The sequence below is a fragment of the Ovis aries genome, chromosome 3 (genome assembly GCF_016772045.2).
Source record: "Ovis aries strain OAR_USU_Benz2616 breed Rambouillet chromosome 3, ARS-UI_Ramb_v3.0, whole genome shotgun sequence".
NCBI classification, from domain to species: domain Eukaryota; kingdom Metazoa; phylum Chordata; class Mammalia; order Artiodactyla; family Bovidae; genus Ovis; species Ovis aries.
The window spans coordinates 58,621,798-58,638,757 of record NC_056056.1 but is presented as its reverse complement, the minus strand read 5'-3'; the positions used below and the strand labels follow the sequence as shown (position 1 = coordinate 58,638,757).

The following is a 16,960-nucleotide window of genomic DNA, read 5'->3' as shown; positions in this document are numbered from 1 at the left end:
CCGGTCGAAGGGCGAAACTTCGCCCTCCCGTCGGTGATCCACCGGCTGCTGCGCGCCTCGGAGTTTCCGCGGCAGGGAGCGCGCCATGGCCTCACTCTTGACCTCCCTGATCCTGCCGCTGGCCCTGCAGCTGCTCGGTGAGCTGGCGACCCCTGGGGGAGGCGGGGGCGGGGCTGGCATGGGACTGGGGGAGGTGGGGGAGTCGGCGCCGGGCTCCCAGCTCAGTCTCGCTACCCGTGTCCTGCAGATGCCCCCAAGGTCCTAGGGTCGCTCTCGTTCCGGATGTCGCCGACGCAGAAGGAGACCAGACTGGGCGAGACGGTGGAGCTGCAATGCGAGGTGGTGCAGTCCGGCATGGCGTCAGGGTGCTCCTGGCTCCGCCAGATACCCGGGGACGACCCCAGACCCACCTTCCTAATGTATCTCTCGTCCCAACGGGTCAAGCTAGCCCAGGGACTGGACCCCGACCACATTTCCGGCGCCAGGGTCACCGGCTCCAAATTCCAGCTCACCCTGAGAAACTTCCGCCAGGAGGACCAAGGCTACTATTTTTGCTCAGTCTTGAGCAACTCGGTCCTGTACTTCAGTAACTTCGTGCCTGTCTTCTTGCCAGGTTCGGCGCCCCGGGTCGGCTTTGGGGTTCGCGTCTGAGTCCGTTTTTCACAGGGACACCGCTACTTTCGACTCTCTTGGGGTTCGAGCCTCTGGGGGCTACTTATATACTGTTCCCAATTCACAGAGGAGAAAACTGAGGCTAGGGTGCGACTGGGTAGTAATTCAAGGTGACTTTTTAGGTCTGGTTGATCTGGGCTCGAGTTCCGAGCTAGTATGATCCTGGGCAAGTTACTGCACTTCAGTTATCTGAGCTTCCCACTGCTGGTCAGGAGAAGGCCGGTGTCCCACCGTCCCACCCCTGCCTCCTCCAAGCCCTCGACGTTTCTGGTGGGGCCCTGGAGAGAGGCTGGGCGGAGGGGCACGGGCCTCTGTGTTCATGTCCAAGGCACCCAGTGTACTCAGACGACCAGGTGGTCTTTCAGCATCTCCCCGCGCTGAGCGCCGAGCTCCGCTGAGCCTCTACGGCTCCTCCAGTGGCTAATCCGGAGGGAGTGCCCCCTTAGCAAAGGCTGGCGGAGAGGTGGGAAGGGTTCGCGGGCACAGCTCCAGCGCGGCCCCTAACCACTCTCCGTTGTTCCCGCAGCGAAGCCCACCACCACGCCGGCGATGCGGCCATCCACGCGCGCGCCCACCATCGCGCCGCAGACTAGGTCTGTCTCTCCGGGCTCAGAGGTGTGCCGGCCCTCGGCGGGCAGCACAGGTGAGGCGGGCGCGGCAAAGGCCCTCGCCGCCGGGGCCACGCTGATCTTCCTAGCAGCCCAAGCGGTGGGGAAACGAAAGCCGGAACGGGAAAAGGGACGTGCCCGCACCAACGGGGTGGGATAGGGTTGGTGGGGGGGTCCCCAGGGTGGGGTGGGGGATCCCGGGCCCTCTCCTAAATGTCCGCGTCTTCTGTGTCGTCAGTGGACAAGGGCGGGCTGGACTTCGCCTGCGATATCTACATCTGGGCTCCCCTGGCCGGGACCTGCGCCGTCCTTCTCCTCTCATTGGTCGTCACATGCATCTGCTACCGCCGTAAGTCCTGGGGAATCGCGCGGGAAGACGCAGCCCGATTTTTGCAGCGCTTTGCTTTAGGCAGCCCTTGAGGGCAGTTCAGTTAGTTGGGTTCGGATTTCTGGAACTTTGAGCTGCACCGCAGGGCCAGGCACTGCCTATGTCTTTCCTGGAGAGAGAACGCAGGGAAAACCCCTTCTCTTTCCACATCCCGGGAAGTTTTTAGGAAGGCATAGCCCCATCCCCAGAGCGGCAGCGGCAGGGGTGGGGTGTTCCACCCGCAAAGCCCGCAGGTCTGGGCTTATTACAAACGCCTAGGATGGGGAAGGAAATCGCAACCCACTCCAGTGTTCTTGCCTGGAGAATCCCAGGAGCTGCCGTCTGTGGAGTCGCACAGAGTTGGACACGACTGAAGCCACTTAGCAGCAGCAGCAGCAGCAGGATGGGGATGGGAGCAGGGCGGGGCCCGGCTGTGGCCCTGGCACCAGAGCCCAGGAAGCCCGGGTCAAAATCACTACAGGCAGTGGTTTATCCTTGGCCCCCTCCTTGTGAGCCCCCACCCATTTGGATCCTACTGCAGGTGGCCGTACTAACCCACGTTCACCCACGTCTGTATTTGCAATGCTTTTTAAAGTGATGTGAAGAAGGGTGGGAAAGAAGACCTCACCTCAGTTCTCAAGAGTTAAATGCTACTTATTGCATAGCACTATATTCAATATCTTGTAATTATCTATAAAGGAAAAGAATCTGAAATATTTATTTACATATACATGTATATATACATTTACATATATATGTATATGTGTTATTCCATCAGTCACATCCGACTCTTTGGGACCCCATGGACTGTAGCCCACCAGGCTCCTCTGTCCATGGAATTTCCTAGGCAAGAATACTAGAGTGGGTTGTCATTTCCCCCTCTAGCGGATCTTCCTGACCCAGGAATCAAACCTGGATCTCCTGCATTGCAAGCAGATTCTTTATCTGAGCCACCAGGGAAGCCCCATATATTTACATATATATATATTTACATGTATAAAAACTGAATCACTTTACTATACATCTGAATCTAACACAATATTGTAAATCAACTATACTTTAATTTTTAACTTTTAATAATAATTATTAAAACTATAAAATGTAAATATGCTTTATAGCTTGTGTTTTAGTAAATTAATCTTCTTTTCAGTGTCAGTCATTATTATGCACTGTCATTTTACAAGTTTACTTTATTATGATGTATTTTTTCCAAATATTTATTTATTTGGCTGCGCTGGGTTTTAGTTGCAGCACATGGGATCTTTTATTAATAGTTTTAGCATGTAGGATCTAGTTCCCTGATCAAGGATCAAACCCTGGCCCTCTGCATTGGCAGTGTGCAGTCCTATACACTGGACCACCAAACACCTATGATGTATTTTTTAAAACGTTGATGTAGTTCTTGTTTGCTTTGAAAAAAATAGTCATAGCCACACTAGAAAAAACTTATAATCCTAAATAAACAGGAAAAGTGAAGCAGAAACCATGTTTGGAATTGTTGGCTATGGTGAGATAATCATCTTACCCCTTCTTTTTCCTTAACCAGGGAACCGAAGACGTGTCTGCAAATGTCCCAGGTGAGTCTCTTATAATCTCTGGACCTGCTCATCCCAGGCAGCAGATGGTGGGGATCTTTTCCAGACAGAGGTCATGGCAGCAGAGTCCTGAGGTCCAGGGAGTTACTATAGTGTCTGAACAGATGCAGGCAGAAGGCTGACACAGGGGAGGAGATAGAGGTGAAGTTGGACTAATGGAAAGAGCAGTGTGGTTTCAGGAAATGTCCATCTTATTTGGCCTAACCTGAAGTATTCCCCCACTCACTTAATCCTATATCCACACGGTGCTCAGTCATGTCTGACTCTTTGCAACCCCGTGGATACCCACTGGACTCCTCTGTCCCTAGGATTCTCCAGGCAAGAACACTGGAGTGGGTTGCCATTTTCTCCTCCAGGGTATCTTCCCAACCCAGGGCTCGAACACACTTCTCTTTTGTCTTTTGCGCTGGCAGGCGGATTCTTTACTACTGCGCCACCTGGGAAGCCCCCAAAGACCCGAGGTTCTTTTATCTGGACGATTCTGTCTGAGTCTTGTTTTCTTTCTTTCTTTCATAAATATTGGTTTCTTTCTTTTAAAGTTTTTATTTATTTGGCTGCACTGGGTCTTCCTTGTGGCACACAGGATCTTTAGCAGCGCATGGAAACTCTTTGCTGCAAGCATGTGGGATCTAGTTCCCTGACCAGGGATCAAACCTGGGCTCCTTGCATTGGGAGCACAGAGTCTTAGCCACTGGACTACTAAGGAAGTCCGAGTCTTGTTGTTTTCTTACGAAAACTTTTTATTTTCCCATTGGTTTGGTCTAGCTTTTGGGTGGTGGGAGGGGAGAGTCAGTTTTATCACCTGAACCAAATATCACTCGATTAAAAAAAAAAAATGGCCTCAGTTGCTCATTTCCCTGTGGCAACTCAGGGCCTTGATTTACTGCCAAGGACTGGAGGGGGAAGAAGGGGAAGTCAGGGAGAGAGGCAAAGAACTATCTGGCAGTTCAAGTGACCCCCTCATCCAATTCCAGCCCATGATCATTCTGAAATGATCAGGAAAAGACATAAGTGAAAAACGGTGTCTGAAAGAGAGGCCTCAGTCTCCTTTCTCCTTCCAGCTTAGTCTGAGGCAGCACTGCCCTAACATCTAGCAAGTGCCCTCTCTAGCCCAGCACAGTGATGGGGGTTACACCCAGGGAATTCCTTATGCTCACAGCAACCCAATAGGGGATCACCACAGTGCCATCTCACAGGTCACTGGCTCAGAGATCAGGAAATCTAGCCAAGGTGGCAGAGTCACGCCTACACGTTAGCTATCAATAATGCTGTTATTTAGTTGCTCAGTCGTGTCCAACTCTTTGTGACCCCATGGACTATAGCCCACCAGACTCCTTTGTCCATGGGATTTCCCAGGCAAGAATACTGGAGTGGGTTGCCTTTTCCTTCTCTGAAGGATCTTCGCAATCCAGGAATTGAACCCACATCTGCTGTTTGGCTGGTGGATTCTTTACCACTGAGCCACCCATCAACAGTATTGGGTTGGCCAAAAAGTTCATTTAAGTTTTTCCCAAAACCCAAATGAACTTTCTGGCCAACTCAATCATAACAACCTTAAAGTTTACCAGTGCTTTATATATATGAATATATATAAAGTTTTTAAGTTTCAAGTTTCATAACAACCTTTAAAGTAGTCAGTGTGGTTACCATTTTATAGATGAGGAAACTGAGGCTTAGGACCTTTAGTGACTTGTTTGAGGCCATACTGCTAGCAAGCAGGAGAGCTGCAACTTCTGTTCAAAGCCCAGGCTCCTCTCTGTGGTTGGGAGCCAGGGCAGAGGGGGTTAACGATAACCAACTCTATTCACCGATTCCTTTCAGTAGATGAAAATGTTTCAAGTTTTATACCTGAGGTTTGCATTTCACCCTAGATATGGGTTCTCTTCAGAAACCCAAGTTCAGTGTCTTATACATTGTTATTTTTTAACAATGGAAATGTAATGAATTTCCAATGCATATACTAAAGGTGATATACCAATGGATACCCTTTAAGAGCAGAGAAGGATTTTTTAGCAGTTTCAGTATTGGAAAGATTTTGGAGGAGAACCATCCATTATCTCTATCTTTTCTGAAATTTTGAAATGAGTAACTGAGAATAAAACTCTGTCCCAAAATACAAAACCATGCAGATTAAAACTATGAGCAATTCACACACCTGAGTTAATAAGCTCAGTGATGACCAAGGGCAGCTCAGCTTCAACCCCGAGGTTTTGGAGGATGGTGTGTGTAGACATGGCACTCACGATGAATCAGCCCATTTAGAAGGTGCTAGCCCAGTAGTGAATTAACACATCAAATTTGGGTCATCAAAGGGACTTTTAGGTAAAATAGCTCTACTTGACTGACAGACGGTGGTTCATTCACATCCTCCTCTATCGCTGTGATCCTCTCAAGGGCCGAGAATCAACTCAGATGATGGCTTGGTTATCAGCTTGCTTCTCACACCTCCATGGGGACCTTGACAAAGTCTCCAAGAAGCTAGACTAACTGGCTTCAGATGCTGGCTCTAGCCCGTCCTAGCCACGTGACCTTGGGCACATTCTCCAGCCTCTCATTTCAGGATGGCACAAGGAAACTTCTTGGCAGGGTTGCTGAGGTCCTTCACCTAGTCCCATGCTGGTGGCCTGGGGACAAGTCCTCAGAGCGCCCTGAAGGCTGGGAAGCTGGTGGGGGTGTGTGTGGGTAGACTTGAGTGGATGCTGCATCGAATTGCAGGGGCTCCCGCTGCACTGACAGTCACCCACCTCTCTTTCAGGCCCGTGGTCCGACAAGGAGGCAAGCCCAACCTTTCAGATAAATATGTCTGACATGGCGACGGGCCCCGTGTGACAGCCACTACAAGACTTCATCCTGAGAACTCTCCTGACAGGGGGAGCAAGAATCCTTCCCTTTCGATTTCTCCCATGCTTCCTTCCTTCTCATTATTATTCTTTTTCATGGGGGTGGGGTGGGAAGAGTTACTTTTTCTTTATTATTTACTTTGATACAAAACAAGACTCTCCTACAAAACAAGACTCTCGTGTCTAAGGCATACCACAAGGGTTATCATGCTGTTGTGCTCCCATACTGAGGTAGAGGGCGGGCAGGCCAGAGCTACCGCAAGCTCTGTTCTCAGAACCTGGCTGTGAGAACTGGTGGGGGCCTCGGCACCCGCTCAGCCCCAACCTCTCCTCCACCCAGTTTACAAAGGAGGACACTGAGGCCCAGAGATGGGGAACAGCTGGATCAGAGTCCTAGCGGGGCTCCACACAACTGAGGTCTTTCTTCCAGAGGCCTCTGTCTCAGCGTGGAGAGCTGGATCTCAAGCCTCAAGAGAACTAGTTATTTCTGAAGCACCTGTGATAGACCCATGACTGTACCTAGAGCCTCTATGAGGTAATGAAATAGGACAAGAAAACTTGACAGAGTTCTGTGATACTGCTGAACAGGATCAGATTATATTTTTATAATCAAGCGTGAAATTATACAGATAATAGGAGTTCTTCCAATGAAGTGGAAGGAGTGAACTGAACCCTGGAAAATGAGCAATCTGACCTCTGAAGAAAATCTCTGGGAAATCCCAGCCTGGATCCAAGATGGTTCTCCCAGCCCTTGTGTTGCAGAAGGACCCATGAAAGAGGAGAGGCCACCCTCTGCAAGCATGATTTGAATGTTTCGAAAGTTGAATGGAGTTCAACTTTCTCTAAACATTGAGATTCCATATTCAAACATGCTCCTGGGTCATCGGTGAATTTTTATAGTTTGTAAGGGGAGAATTGTGACTGAGCAGCTGGCACAGGCCCTGGCCACCCCAGGCTAGCAGCTGAGGGGATGTGCAGACAAACTCTGGTGAGGAGGCTACGAGCCCAGCTGCAGCCCTACAAGGCATTTCCTTTCTTACTGTGTTCTGCAAAAAATGCATGCTCACTGGAAGAAGAAATGTAGCTAAGGCAGTAAGAATCATCTGTAATTCTTTACCTCAGGGATAATCCATTGTTAATATTATGGGCTATATTCTTCCTGATTATTTTCTGTGCCTACAATATAAAATATATAATTTTTTAAAATGGGATTGCACTATGTTTTTATAAGTGGCTTTAATAAACAAACATTTATGGCTTACTTCTTAATAGCAAAGTCATATTTCATTTTTGGTTGTGCCATTATTTAACCATGACTTGATATTTCATTGTTTCCAATCTTCCACTACTGTAATAACAAATACTACTTAAAGTTGCAGACATCTTGAGGACAAATACCTAAAATTCTTGGGTCACTGCCCACTTTCACCTCAGACTCCCCATTTTCACATCAATCAAAATCAATTCATCTCTTCTTGTATCATCTTCCTTCATTTTGTTCTTCCTTGGTAACAGACAAATTGCTACTCCTCTCATAATAAATAACAAAATCTTCATTCTGTCCTTCAGGTGAAATAGACATACAGAAAAGTGCACCAACTGTAAGCGTACAATTCCAAGTCATTATGCAGTGAACTCTCACATAGCCGGCACCACATCAGAAACAGAACTTTCCCTGCCCTCTAGAAATGGACTTCCACCACCTTAATTTTAAAAAGCAGTCTACTTTTAGAGAACAAAAATCTAAAGGAAAAACTATCATCAGTGTGGGAAAGCAGAAGAGAAACTGGGAAGGTTTCTTCAAGACAAAATCTGGCTCTGACCCCTCCTCCCAAACCTATCAAGCTAACCAGAATGGGGATGGAGGAGGCACAACCCAGGGATAGAGGCCTAGCTTGGAGTGGGTTGCAGGCTCTGGGCTTTCTCTGTGTTTCCTGAAAGAGGTGAAGAGGAGCATTCCTCAAAGGGAGGGACAGTAAAAGGGCCACATTCTTTCTGGGCTACATTCTGCTACGTTTTTTCTCCAACTTGCAGCTCAGGTGTGAGCAACCAGGAGCCATGAGGCTCCAGAAAGGATTAAATACTCCCTGATTTTTTTTTCATATCCCCCATGAAAGGGGTGGGCTTCCCTGATGACTCAGACAGTAAAGAATCTGTGCCTGGTAGGCTACAGTGCTTGGGATTGCAAAGGTCAGCACGACTGAGCAACTAACACACACATGAAAGGATTTCTTCACTCACCACAAATAAAATGGTAAGACAACAATTTGGAGATTAAAAATATTAACACAGGAAAAAGCAATCATTAGAACTGGCCCTCGAGAAAGAAAATAGAGCAGCCGTGTACGGAGCAGGAGGCCTAAGCCACGCCAGGGGTGGGCTGTGAATCTAGGCTCAGGGCTCACTGGAGACCGCAGACTTCCAGCCTGCTTGTTCTACCCGTGCAGAAGGAGGACCCACAGTTCAGAGCCGGAGGCCTCAGTCCCAACAGTCTTTTTTTTTTTTTTAACTTGCCAATCTGTAGCCTAAAGCACTGGTTTTTACCAACTTTCTTGTGTGAAAGATGCCCACAACTCATTTTTGGATCCTAAAATACAGGAACTAAGAGAAATCACTGTACTATGCAGTAAGCTTGGTTCAGCTGGCCAGAATCCAGTTTCAACATTTAGTAAGGATGCATTCTTCTATCAAGACCATAGCCTAATTGTTGAAGAAAAAGAGAAATTGGTTGTTTCTTTTTCCCAGCTTTTAAACTGCCTTAAGAGAGCCCACCCTACGGAAATCCCCTGTGACACTTCAGCAAGTGGGTCAAAGAGAACTCTCTCTCTCTCTTTTTTTTTTAACCAGCAAGAAGCTGCCCCTCCCTTCTGCACTGGGCCTGTGTGCAAATCTTTCCTGCACATGATTTTGCAATAGCCAATTTTACGACAGCCATGATTGTTGGGACCTGACCTGAGCCATGACAGGCTCGACAGGCCACACTGGGCCTAGGCCTCAGGTTCTTGTAAGCATGAGTCATAATTCTAGGAACCCCCACCAAGGTCCCCGATGACACGAACGTCCTCCCTGATGATGCCAAGGTTAAATCAATCACCACGATGACCCAAGGTTGAGTCAATCACCACACGCCAACTACACTATTGCTGAGACAAAAGACCACCTGTATATAAGCAGCTGTGATTCAGAGCTTGGGGCTCTCGTCAAGATTCCACTGTGCTGGATGAGACTTGGGCCCTAGCTCGAGCTAGCAATAAACCCCTTTATGCTTTTGCATTGCTGTGGACATCTTATTCTCTCAGTTTTGGGGACTTGGACACTGGGCATAACAATGATTTTACAAGCTATTCCTAAAAGCAGACTTGAGTCTTTCTTCTCCAGGGAACTGCAGGAGGCCTCAGTTACCAGAGATCAGGTTAAATGCAGAGGCACTGAAAGCAGCTTCTTGGCTGTGCTAGAAATTAACTGTGCATTCTCCAGCAAATGACAATGCCTCGATACCTCAGTTTCCTCACTTGTAAAATGGGGGTAACAATAATCCCTATCTCAAAACGTTGTTTGCAAGAATATATGTATTTTTTTCAGTGCCTAGAACAGCTTCTGGAATCCAGGAACAAACGGATCCTGAAAAAAATGAACATGTACTAAACTTGTCAAAATTACTGTTGTACCAGTTACACTCTGAACACAGCCACTCGTGTCTGATTCTTCTAACTTCTCTTATATCCATAAAAGGGGTACACAACAGTCATTCCTGAGGGGTCCATGTACTATGTATACGCAGGGATCTCTGTCATACACATCTCACAAGAGCTCAGTCTCAGATGCTCACGGCCTCTGCACTGCGTGATGAGAAGCCCCCTTCAGCCTGGCATCCTGAGCACCACACCCCGTCTGTGTGGTGAGTCTTACCATCCTTGAAACAGTATAGTTTTCAAGACATTTCCCTCTAGTTATAAACCGTAGTGAGCATATGCTTCACTTACTTCCAAAGAAGCAGATACAGCTGGCTTATAGCACATGCTTTGTTTCATGTGATGACCTACACTCATTTTAGCAGTCACTTAATATTCTCCAGCAAGGCAGATGTGAACTTGTACAGCAGAAACAGTATGGAAAGCTTGTGCTCTACTGTTGGTCATCTCAGCACCTACTGAAGGCCCCGTCCCAGTGGGCCCAGTTCACCTCTGAGACGCCAGCTACCAGTTCTCCTTTTCTGCTCTCTCTGAGCTGGCTATGATTTGCATATGTCATGGGTCCCACGCTTTATTGGCTTAATGAAATAAAACCTACCTACCGGCTATTCAGCATTCACCATGGGCCAGGTATCTCATTTAGGCCTCCTCAAAACCATGAGGTGGGGCTTCCCAGGTGGTGTTAATGGCAAAGAACCTGCCTGCAAATGCAGGAGACCTAAGAGATGCAGGTTCCATCCCTGGACTGGGAAGATGCCCTGGAGGAGGGAGAGCATGGCAACCCAGCCCAAGATTCTGGCCTGGAGAATCCCATGGACAGAGGAGCCTGGCAGGTTACAGTCCATAGGGTCACAAACAGTAGGACACGACTGAAGCAACTTAGCACGCATGCAAAACCATGAGGTGGAAACTATCATTCCTCTTTACAGATGGGTCAACTAAGGCATAGATAGGAAGTTTCTTTCTTTCTTTTTTTTAAGGCGTAGACTTTATTTATTTATGTTTGTGCTGGGTCTTTGGTGCTGTGCAGGCCTTTCTCTACTGGTAGTGAGTGGACTTTAGAGTGTGGGCTCAGTAGCAGTGACTCATGGGCTTAGTTGCCTCATGCCATGTGGAATCTTTCTGGACCAGGGATCGAACCTGTGTCCTTTGCAATGGGAGGCAGATTCTTAACCATTGGATCACCAGGGAAGTTGGATGGAAGTTTCTATCACTTGCCCAAGACCACACAACTGGAATTTGGTGGAATCAGGATTTGAACTCAGATCTAATTCCATACGCCAAACTCTTAAATATCCTGCTGTATTGATTATTTTATAGTCTGTCTTTAATTTTTAAATTAGGCAAATACAGGCATGCTTGAGATATTGTAGATCTGGTTCCAGACCACTGCAATAAAGTGAATACCACAATAAAGAGAATCACAAGAATTTTCTGATTTCCTAGTACATATAAAAGTTATGTTTATACTATACCATAGTCTATTAAATGTATACTATATGTCTAAAAAAAGGCACATACTTTAATTTTTAAAACTCTGTGGCTAAAAAATGTTAACCATCATCTGAACCTTCAGCAAGTCACAGCAGTAACATCCAAGACTACTGATCACAGATCACATAACATATAATAATGAAAAAGTTTAAAATATTGCTAGAATTACCAAAATGTGACAGAGACACAAGGTGAGCAAATGCTCGTGAAAAAATGGCACCTGTAAATTTGCTAGATGCAGGGTTGCCAGAAACATTCAATTTGTTTTGTTTTGTTTTTTAAAAAAAGCACTGTATCTGTGAAGCACAATAAAGCAAAATACAAAAAAAATAGGGTCTTCCAATAAAGCATTTAAAAATGCTTTAAAGCTTTATAAGCATCTTAAAACCAAGGTGCACACTTTTTACCTATGCAGATACCAAGATAGAAAACAAAGGTCATCATTGGCTCTGAAATTTGACACATGGCAAGAATGTTCTAGAACAAGTACAGAATAGGGCTTCTGTCTGTAGTTAGGGTGAAGTTCCTGCTTCTACCATGAATACCACCAGAGGCCAAGAAATGTATATTCTAGTAATAGCAAACTCATTTGTCTCACATCTCAGGACAGGTGAGAAGTTGCATTGACTACATGGGGTCGCAAAGAGTCGGACACGACTGAGCAACTGAGCTGAGCTGAATTGATGACTTAATTCCATTCTATGAATGAAATTTCACCTGTTACCTGGCTGAGATGCACAGTTAAGTGCATCTTGTGGCAGAGACCACAAGTTACTTTTGTAACAACCATTCACCCCTTCTTCCTTCCTAACAGAACCTTCCTTTTATTATAGGCAGCAATGTGCCCGGCTCAAAGACTACATTACCCAGACTTCCCTGCAGCCAAGTGTGGCTAGTAAGTCACTGGGTAGAGCTTCCAGGAAAGACTTCAAAAGGGCTAACCTAGGTGGAAGCTTGTTCTTTCCCCACTTGCTTCCTCCTTGCTGCCTGGAACACAGACATGATCAGAGGTGAAACTGAGGCCACACGGCAAGACTGTGGGTCCCTTGGTGGCATGAAGCCACCACACAAACCTGACAGCCTACTGCATGTGTGCTGTTGATACTCACCAACACAGACTCAGGCCCTCAGCCCAAATTTCCAGAACCACCTCTCAAAGCTTTCATGACAATGTAATAATTTCCTGTGAAATTCCTCTGCGGGGCTGATGTGCTCACTGATCTAAATTAACTAAAAGCAACACAGTCTTGTGCTACGACAGGAAACCTGAAATGCATTTTTTTTTAATTGGGCTTTGTTTAGTCACTAAGTCATGTCTGACTCTGTGACTCCATGGACTGCAGCACGCCAGGCTTCCCTGACCTTCACTATCTCCCAGCATGTGCTCAAACTCATGTCCATTGAGTCAGTGATGCCATCCAACCATCTCATCATCTTGTATTGGTTTTTGCTCTACATGATTCAGATATATATATATATATATATATATATATATATATCCCCTCCTTCTTGAGCCTTCCACCTCCACCCCCATCACAGAGCTCTGATTTGAGCTCCCTGTGTTATATAGCAGCTTCCCACTAGTTATCTATTTTACACAGTGGTATACGTATGTCATTTCTAATCTGTTCAGAAGGGAAAGCTCCGAAAACAGTCTTGAATGCTAACAAATAACACGCTTCTTTTTAAGGTACATCTTTGCTTCCGACAGGAAATGACACCAAAGTCCTTCACTTGAAAAGCAGCACTTGCTCGGTGGTTGAATGTGGTCTCCAAACAGAGTGAAAAGGTGAGTCCCTACAGGAGACTGGCAGAATGTCACTAAGGTCACATAGTGTAGGAACCAATGAAGTAAGGAGAGTGCGGAGAAGTTAGAAATCCACCCAGAAGTGAAGACAATAGGAAGAAATGGGAATGATTTTTAGAACAATCAGAGCAAGGAGTCCCAGCACTTGAAAGACAAGAACACTTTAATGCTTCACTATATTGAAAGAGACTTCTGAGCATTGTATGTGACAAAAACATCATCTTGCTGTATTTTCATTTAATTTCTCTCAGATTACCCTCATTGAGGGGAGACACCAAGATTGTCTTATCCACCATGCTGCCCACCAGGACCTACTGTGCTCAACAAAAACTCACACTCGCCTTCATCACCTACCAAACAGGCCCTCCCAGGGTCTAACCTCATCCTCTCCCCAGCCACCTTTCATCCCACTGCGGCCAGAGTGGACCTTAAAAACACATAAATAACTAGTGGGAATCTGCTATAGAGCACGGGGAGCTCAGCTCGGCGCTCTCTGACAACCTAGAGGGGTGGGATGGGGGAGGGGGTGAGAAGGAGGCTCAAGAGGCAGAGGATATATGAACACCTACAGCTGATTCACACTGTTGTACAGCAGCAACTAACACAACATTGTAAAGCAAGTATACTTCAATTAAAATAAGTTAAAAAGCACAAATCAGGAAATTTCCAGATGGTGGTTAGGACTTCAAGCTCCCACTGCTGAGGTCACTGATTCAATCCCTGGTTGGGGAACTTACGATTTTGCACTCATTCCCACCCTGCCACCCTCTCTCGCATCATTGCATCTCGCCTTTCTCTTCCCTCCCATCATCCTGCAATAGTTAGGTCACTGGTGGGCATTAACCACACTACAGGATCTTGGTTCTCTTCTACTTTTCTGCACCTATTGGCAGTCCATAAGCTCCTGGAGGCCCAGGACTCTGCTTCTTCCTAATGCCTGGCACTTAAGAAAAAGAAAAAAAAATTCTATGTTGAATGACTGAAGCTGTCATACTATGTTACTTTCTGCATTTCACAGGCACACATCTGCCTAAGTTACTAATGGATTCTGTTGCACAAGCAGATATTTAGCCTGAAGCACTTTGCGCTTTTCTGAGCTGGAGGAAAACATAGCTAAGGAAACAGGAAATTCCCTGACATGCAAGTGCCCTTGCTTAAGACAGTGCTTCTAATGTTTAGCTATTTTACATTTGCTAGTATGTTAGACTCACAGGAGCAGCACATCCCACTGCAAGAAAAAGGTTTTAGGAAAAAGAAAAATATATTATCACACATATTAACAGCAATTTCAACAAAGCTTTGTGAATGGATCATCGCATTATCACCCCTTAGTGCAAGGCTTCATTTTTTATCTTGGCTGTGCCTCATGACTTGTGGGACTTTGGCAATGAAAATGCAGACTCCTAACCACTGAACCGCCAAGGAATTCCCAACGCAAGGCTTTTTAAAATAGTGGATTCTGACCCGTTAGAGTCATGAAATCACTTGTCTTGATAAGCATAAACCAAATAATAAGCACTAGGTAGTTTCTTGCAAGACTTTTGAGAATTATAAATTTTACACGTATACAGCGTTATACTAATTTCTTACTGGTTGCCAGAAAAAAAGTACGAAAGAGTGTCCTCTGGGAAGTGACATTTGCTTGCTGGGATACCGTTTATCTTCAAGCTTCTCTGGGCGTAGGGGGTGAGGGGCTTCAAGCTGTTCATTAGAGGGTGCATTTTTCAGTCTTTATTTTGCCATGACAAAACCCCAGTATTTTACATCTTTGGTGCTCCTTCGTCCCTGTTTTGGTGGAAAGGGGTGGAAAATGCATTTCGCCATGCTGCAAATTTCCAGTAGTCATGTACAGATGTGAGTTAAACCATAAAGAAGGCTGAGTGCCAAAAAATTGATGCTTTGGAACTGTGGTGCTGGAGAAGACTCCTGAAGAGTCTGTTGGACGGCAAGATCAAACCAGTCAATCCCAAAGGAAATCAACCCTGAATATCCATTGGAAGGATTGATGCTGAAGCTGAAGCGCCAATACTTTGGCCACCTGATGTGAAGAGTCAACTCACTGGAAAAGACCCTGAGGTTGGGAAAGACTGAAGGCAGGAGAAGGGGGTGGTAGATGAAATGGTTAGATAGCATCACTGACTCAACGGACATGAGTTTGAGTAAGCTCCAGGAGATAGTGAAGGACAGGGAAGCCCAGTGTGCTGCAGTGCATGGGGTCACAGAGAGTCAACACAACTTAGTGACTGAACAACAAACAACAAATAGTCTCTCAGTTACCTGGATGCCTAACGAAATACACTGATTTATAAGATAACTGTACCAAGAGAGTTCTAAGCACACTAAATTTCACTTTTCTCCATGACTCATAACTTAGTCATCAAGGCTAAATTTTGTTCAGTACATGTGACCCTTATCTGCCACATTTAAGAGGGAGGATATTTAGTAATATATATCCCTGGTGGCTCGGATGGTGAAGAATCTGCCTGCAACGCAGGAGACCTAGGTTTGCTCCCTGGGTCGGGAAGATGTCCTGGAGAAGGGAACCGGTACCCACGCCAGTATTCTTGCCTGAAAAACCCCATGGACGAAGGAGCCTGGAGGGCCCCAATCTATGGGGTTGTGAAGAGTCAGAAGACTGAGCGACTAACAATCAATCAATACTTTATAACGGGCTTCCCAGGTGGCACTAGCAGTAAAGACCCCGCCTACCAATGCAGGAGATGTAAGAGACACAGTTGTGATCCCTGAGTTCGGAAGATCCCCTGGATGAGGGCACGGCAACCCAGTCAAGTAATCTTGCCAGGAGAATCCCATGGACAGAGAAGCCTGGCGGGTTGGTCTCTGGGGTCAAAAAGAGCTGGGCATGACTGAAACAACTTAGCATGCACGCACATACAGCACATTAGTGACCAGAGGCACAGTAATACATCTTTGGTGGTGGTTGTTCAGTTGCTCAGTCATGTCCGACTCTTTGTGACCCCATGAACTGCAGCACACCAGGCTTCTCTGTCCATCATTATCTCCCTAGGCTTGCTTTTGTTATCCAAACGTTATTCACTGGAGACATTTCAATATTCACTTACATAACAAATTGCTGGCCAGTTTGTTAGTTTCTGCAAAAGCCCCCAGGTCAATGAGACAAAATAAGGGAGCATCCAGGGAACTCATCGTGAAGAAAGTTTTCTCAGGAGCACACAGATGCGGATTCAGTAGGTCTGGGCTGAGGCCTAAAATCCTGCATTTCTAAACGCTCTCAGGTGATGCTGCTGCTGAGTCTTATTTAATTGCTAAATTGTGTCTCTTTGCCACCCCATGGACTGTAGCCCGCCAGGCTCCTCTGTCCACGGGATTTCCCAGGCAAGACAACTGGGAGTGGTTGCCACTTCCTCCTCCAGGGGACCTTCCCGACTCAGGGATTGAACTCACGTCTCCTGCACTGGCTCATTCTTTACTGCTGAGCCACCAGGGAAGGCTGCACTTTGAATTTGGAGAAACCCCAAATGCTGCAGGGATAGGTGGCGATGCCAGGCTTCATCTGTGCCTCCTGGACATCCTAGCTCCAGATGCCACTGGGTGTGGGATTCAACAGAAAATCTCAGATGAGAATGAGTCTTTCTCTCTCAGAAAATACAGAAGCGGCACAAAGAGATTCTGGGTCTCTATCACCTCAGGGTGTCATGGAAGAAGACAATGCATCCTCTGTTCCTCCTTGGCAAAGCTGGGTGTAGCCACCCTCCTCCACCAGTAGCTGTCTGCTTGGTCAGGGGGTCCCAGGTACCCACAGGATAAGCATGAGGGGCAGGAACCTGTAATTATCAACCCAATCCCCCTTCTTTAGAAGCTGGGGATGGTGCCCAGCCAACACCTCCTCTCACACTGCTGGTG

General features: G+C 46.6%; 1 protein-coding gene across 1 annotated transcript; it reads left to right on the top strand.

The window, feature by feature from the left end:
• The first annotated feature begins 13 nt into the window (after window positions 1–13).
• On the top strand, window positions 14–7,343 carry CD8A (CD8 subunit alpha). The gene is made up of 6 exons (XM_027966754.3): window positions 14–137; window positions 248–613; window positions 1,199–1,315; window positions 1,519–1,629; window positions 3,194–3,224; window positions 5,998–7,343. The coding sequence occupies exons 1-6, from the start codon at window positions 86–88 to the stop codon at window positions 6,047–6,049; spliced, it is 729 nt and encodes a 242-aa protein (XP_027822555.1). The 5' UTR covers window positions 14–85; the 3' UTR covers window positions 6,050–7,343.
• The last annotated feature ends 9,617 nt before the right edge of the window (window positions 7,344–16,960 follow it).

Coding starts and splice junctions, on each gene's coding strand:
- CD8A (XM_027966754.3), top strand. CDS start 86: ATGGCCTCACTCTTGACCTCCCTGATCCTGCCGCTGGCCCTGCAGCTG. Junction 138..247: donor GCTGGCCCTGCAGCTGCTCG/GTGAGCTGGCGA, acceptor CGTGTCCTGCAG/ATGCCCCCAAGGTCCTAGGG. Junction 3,225..5,997: donor CGTGTCTGCAAATGTCCCAG/GTGAGTCTCTTA, acceptor CCTCTCTTTCAG/GCCCGTGGTCCGACAAGGAG.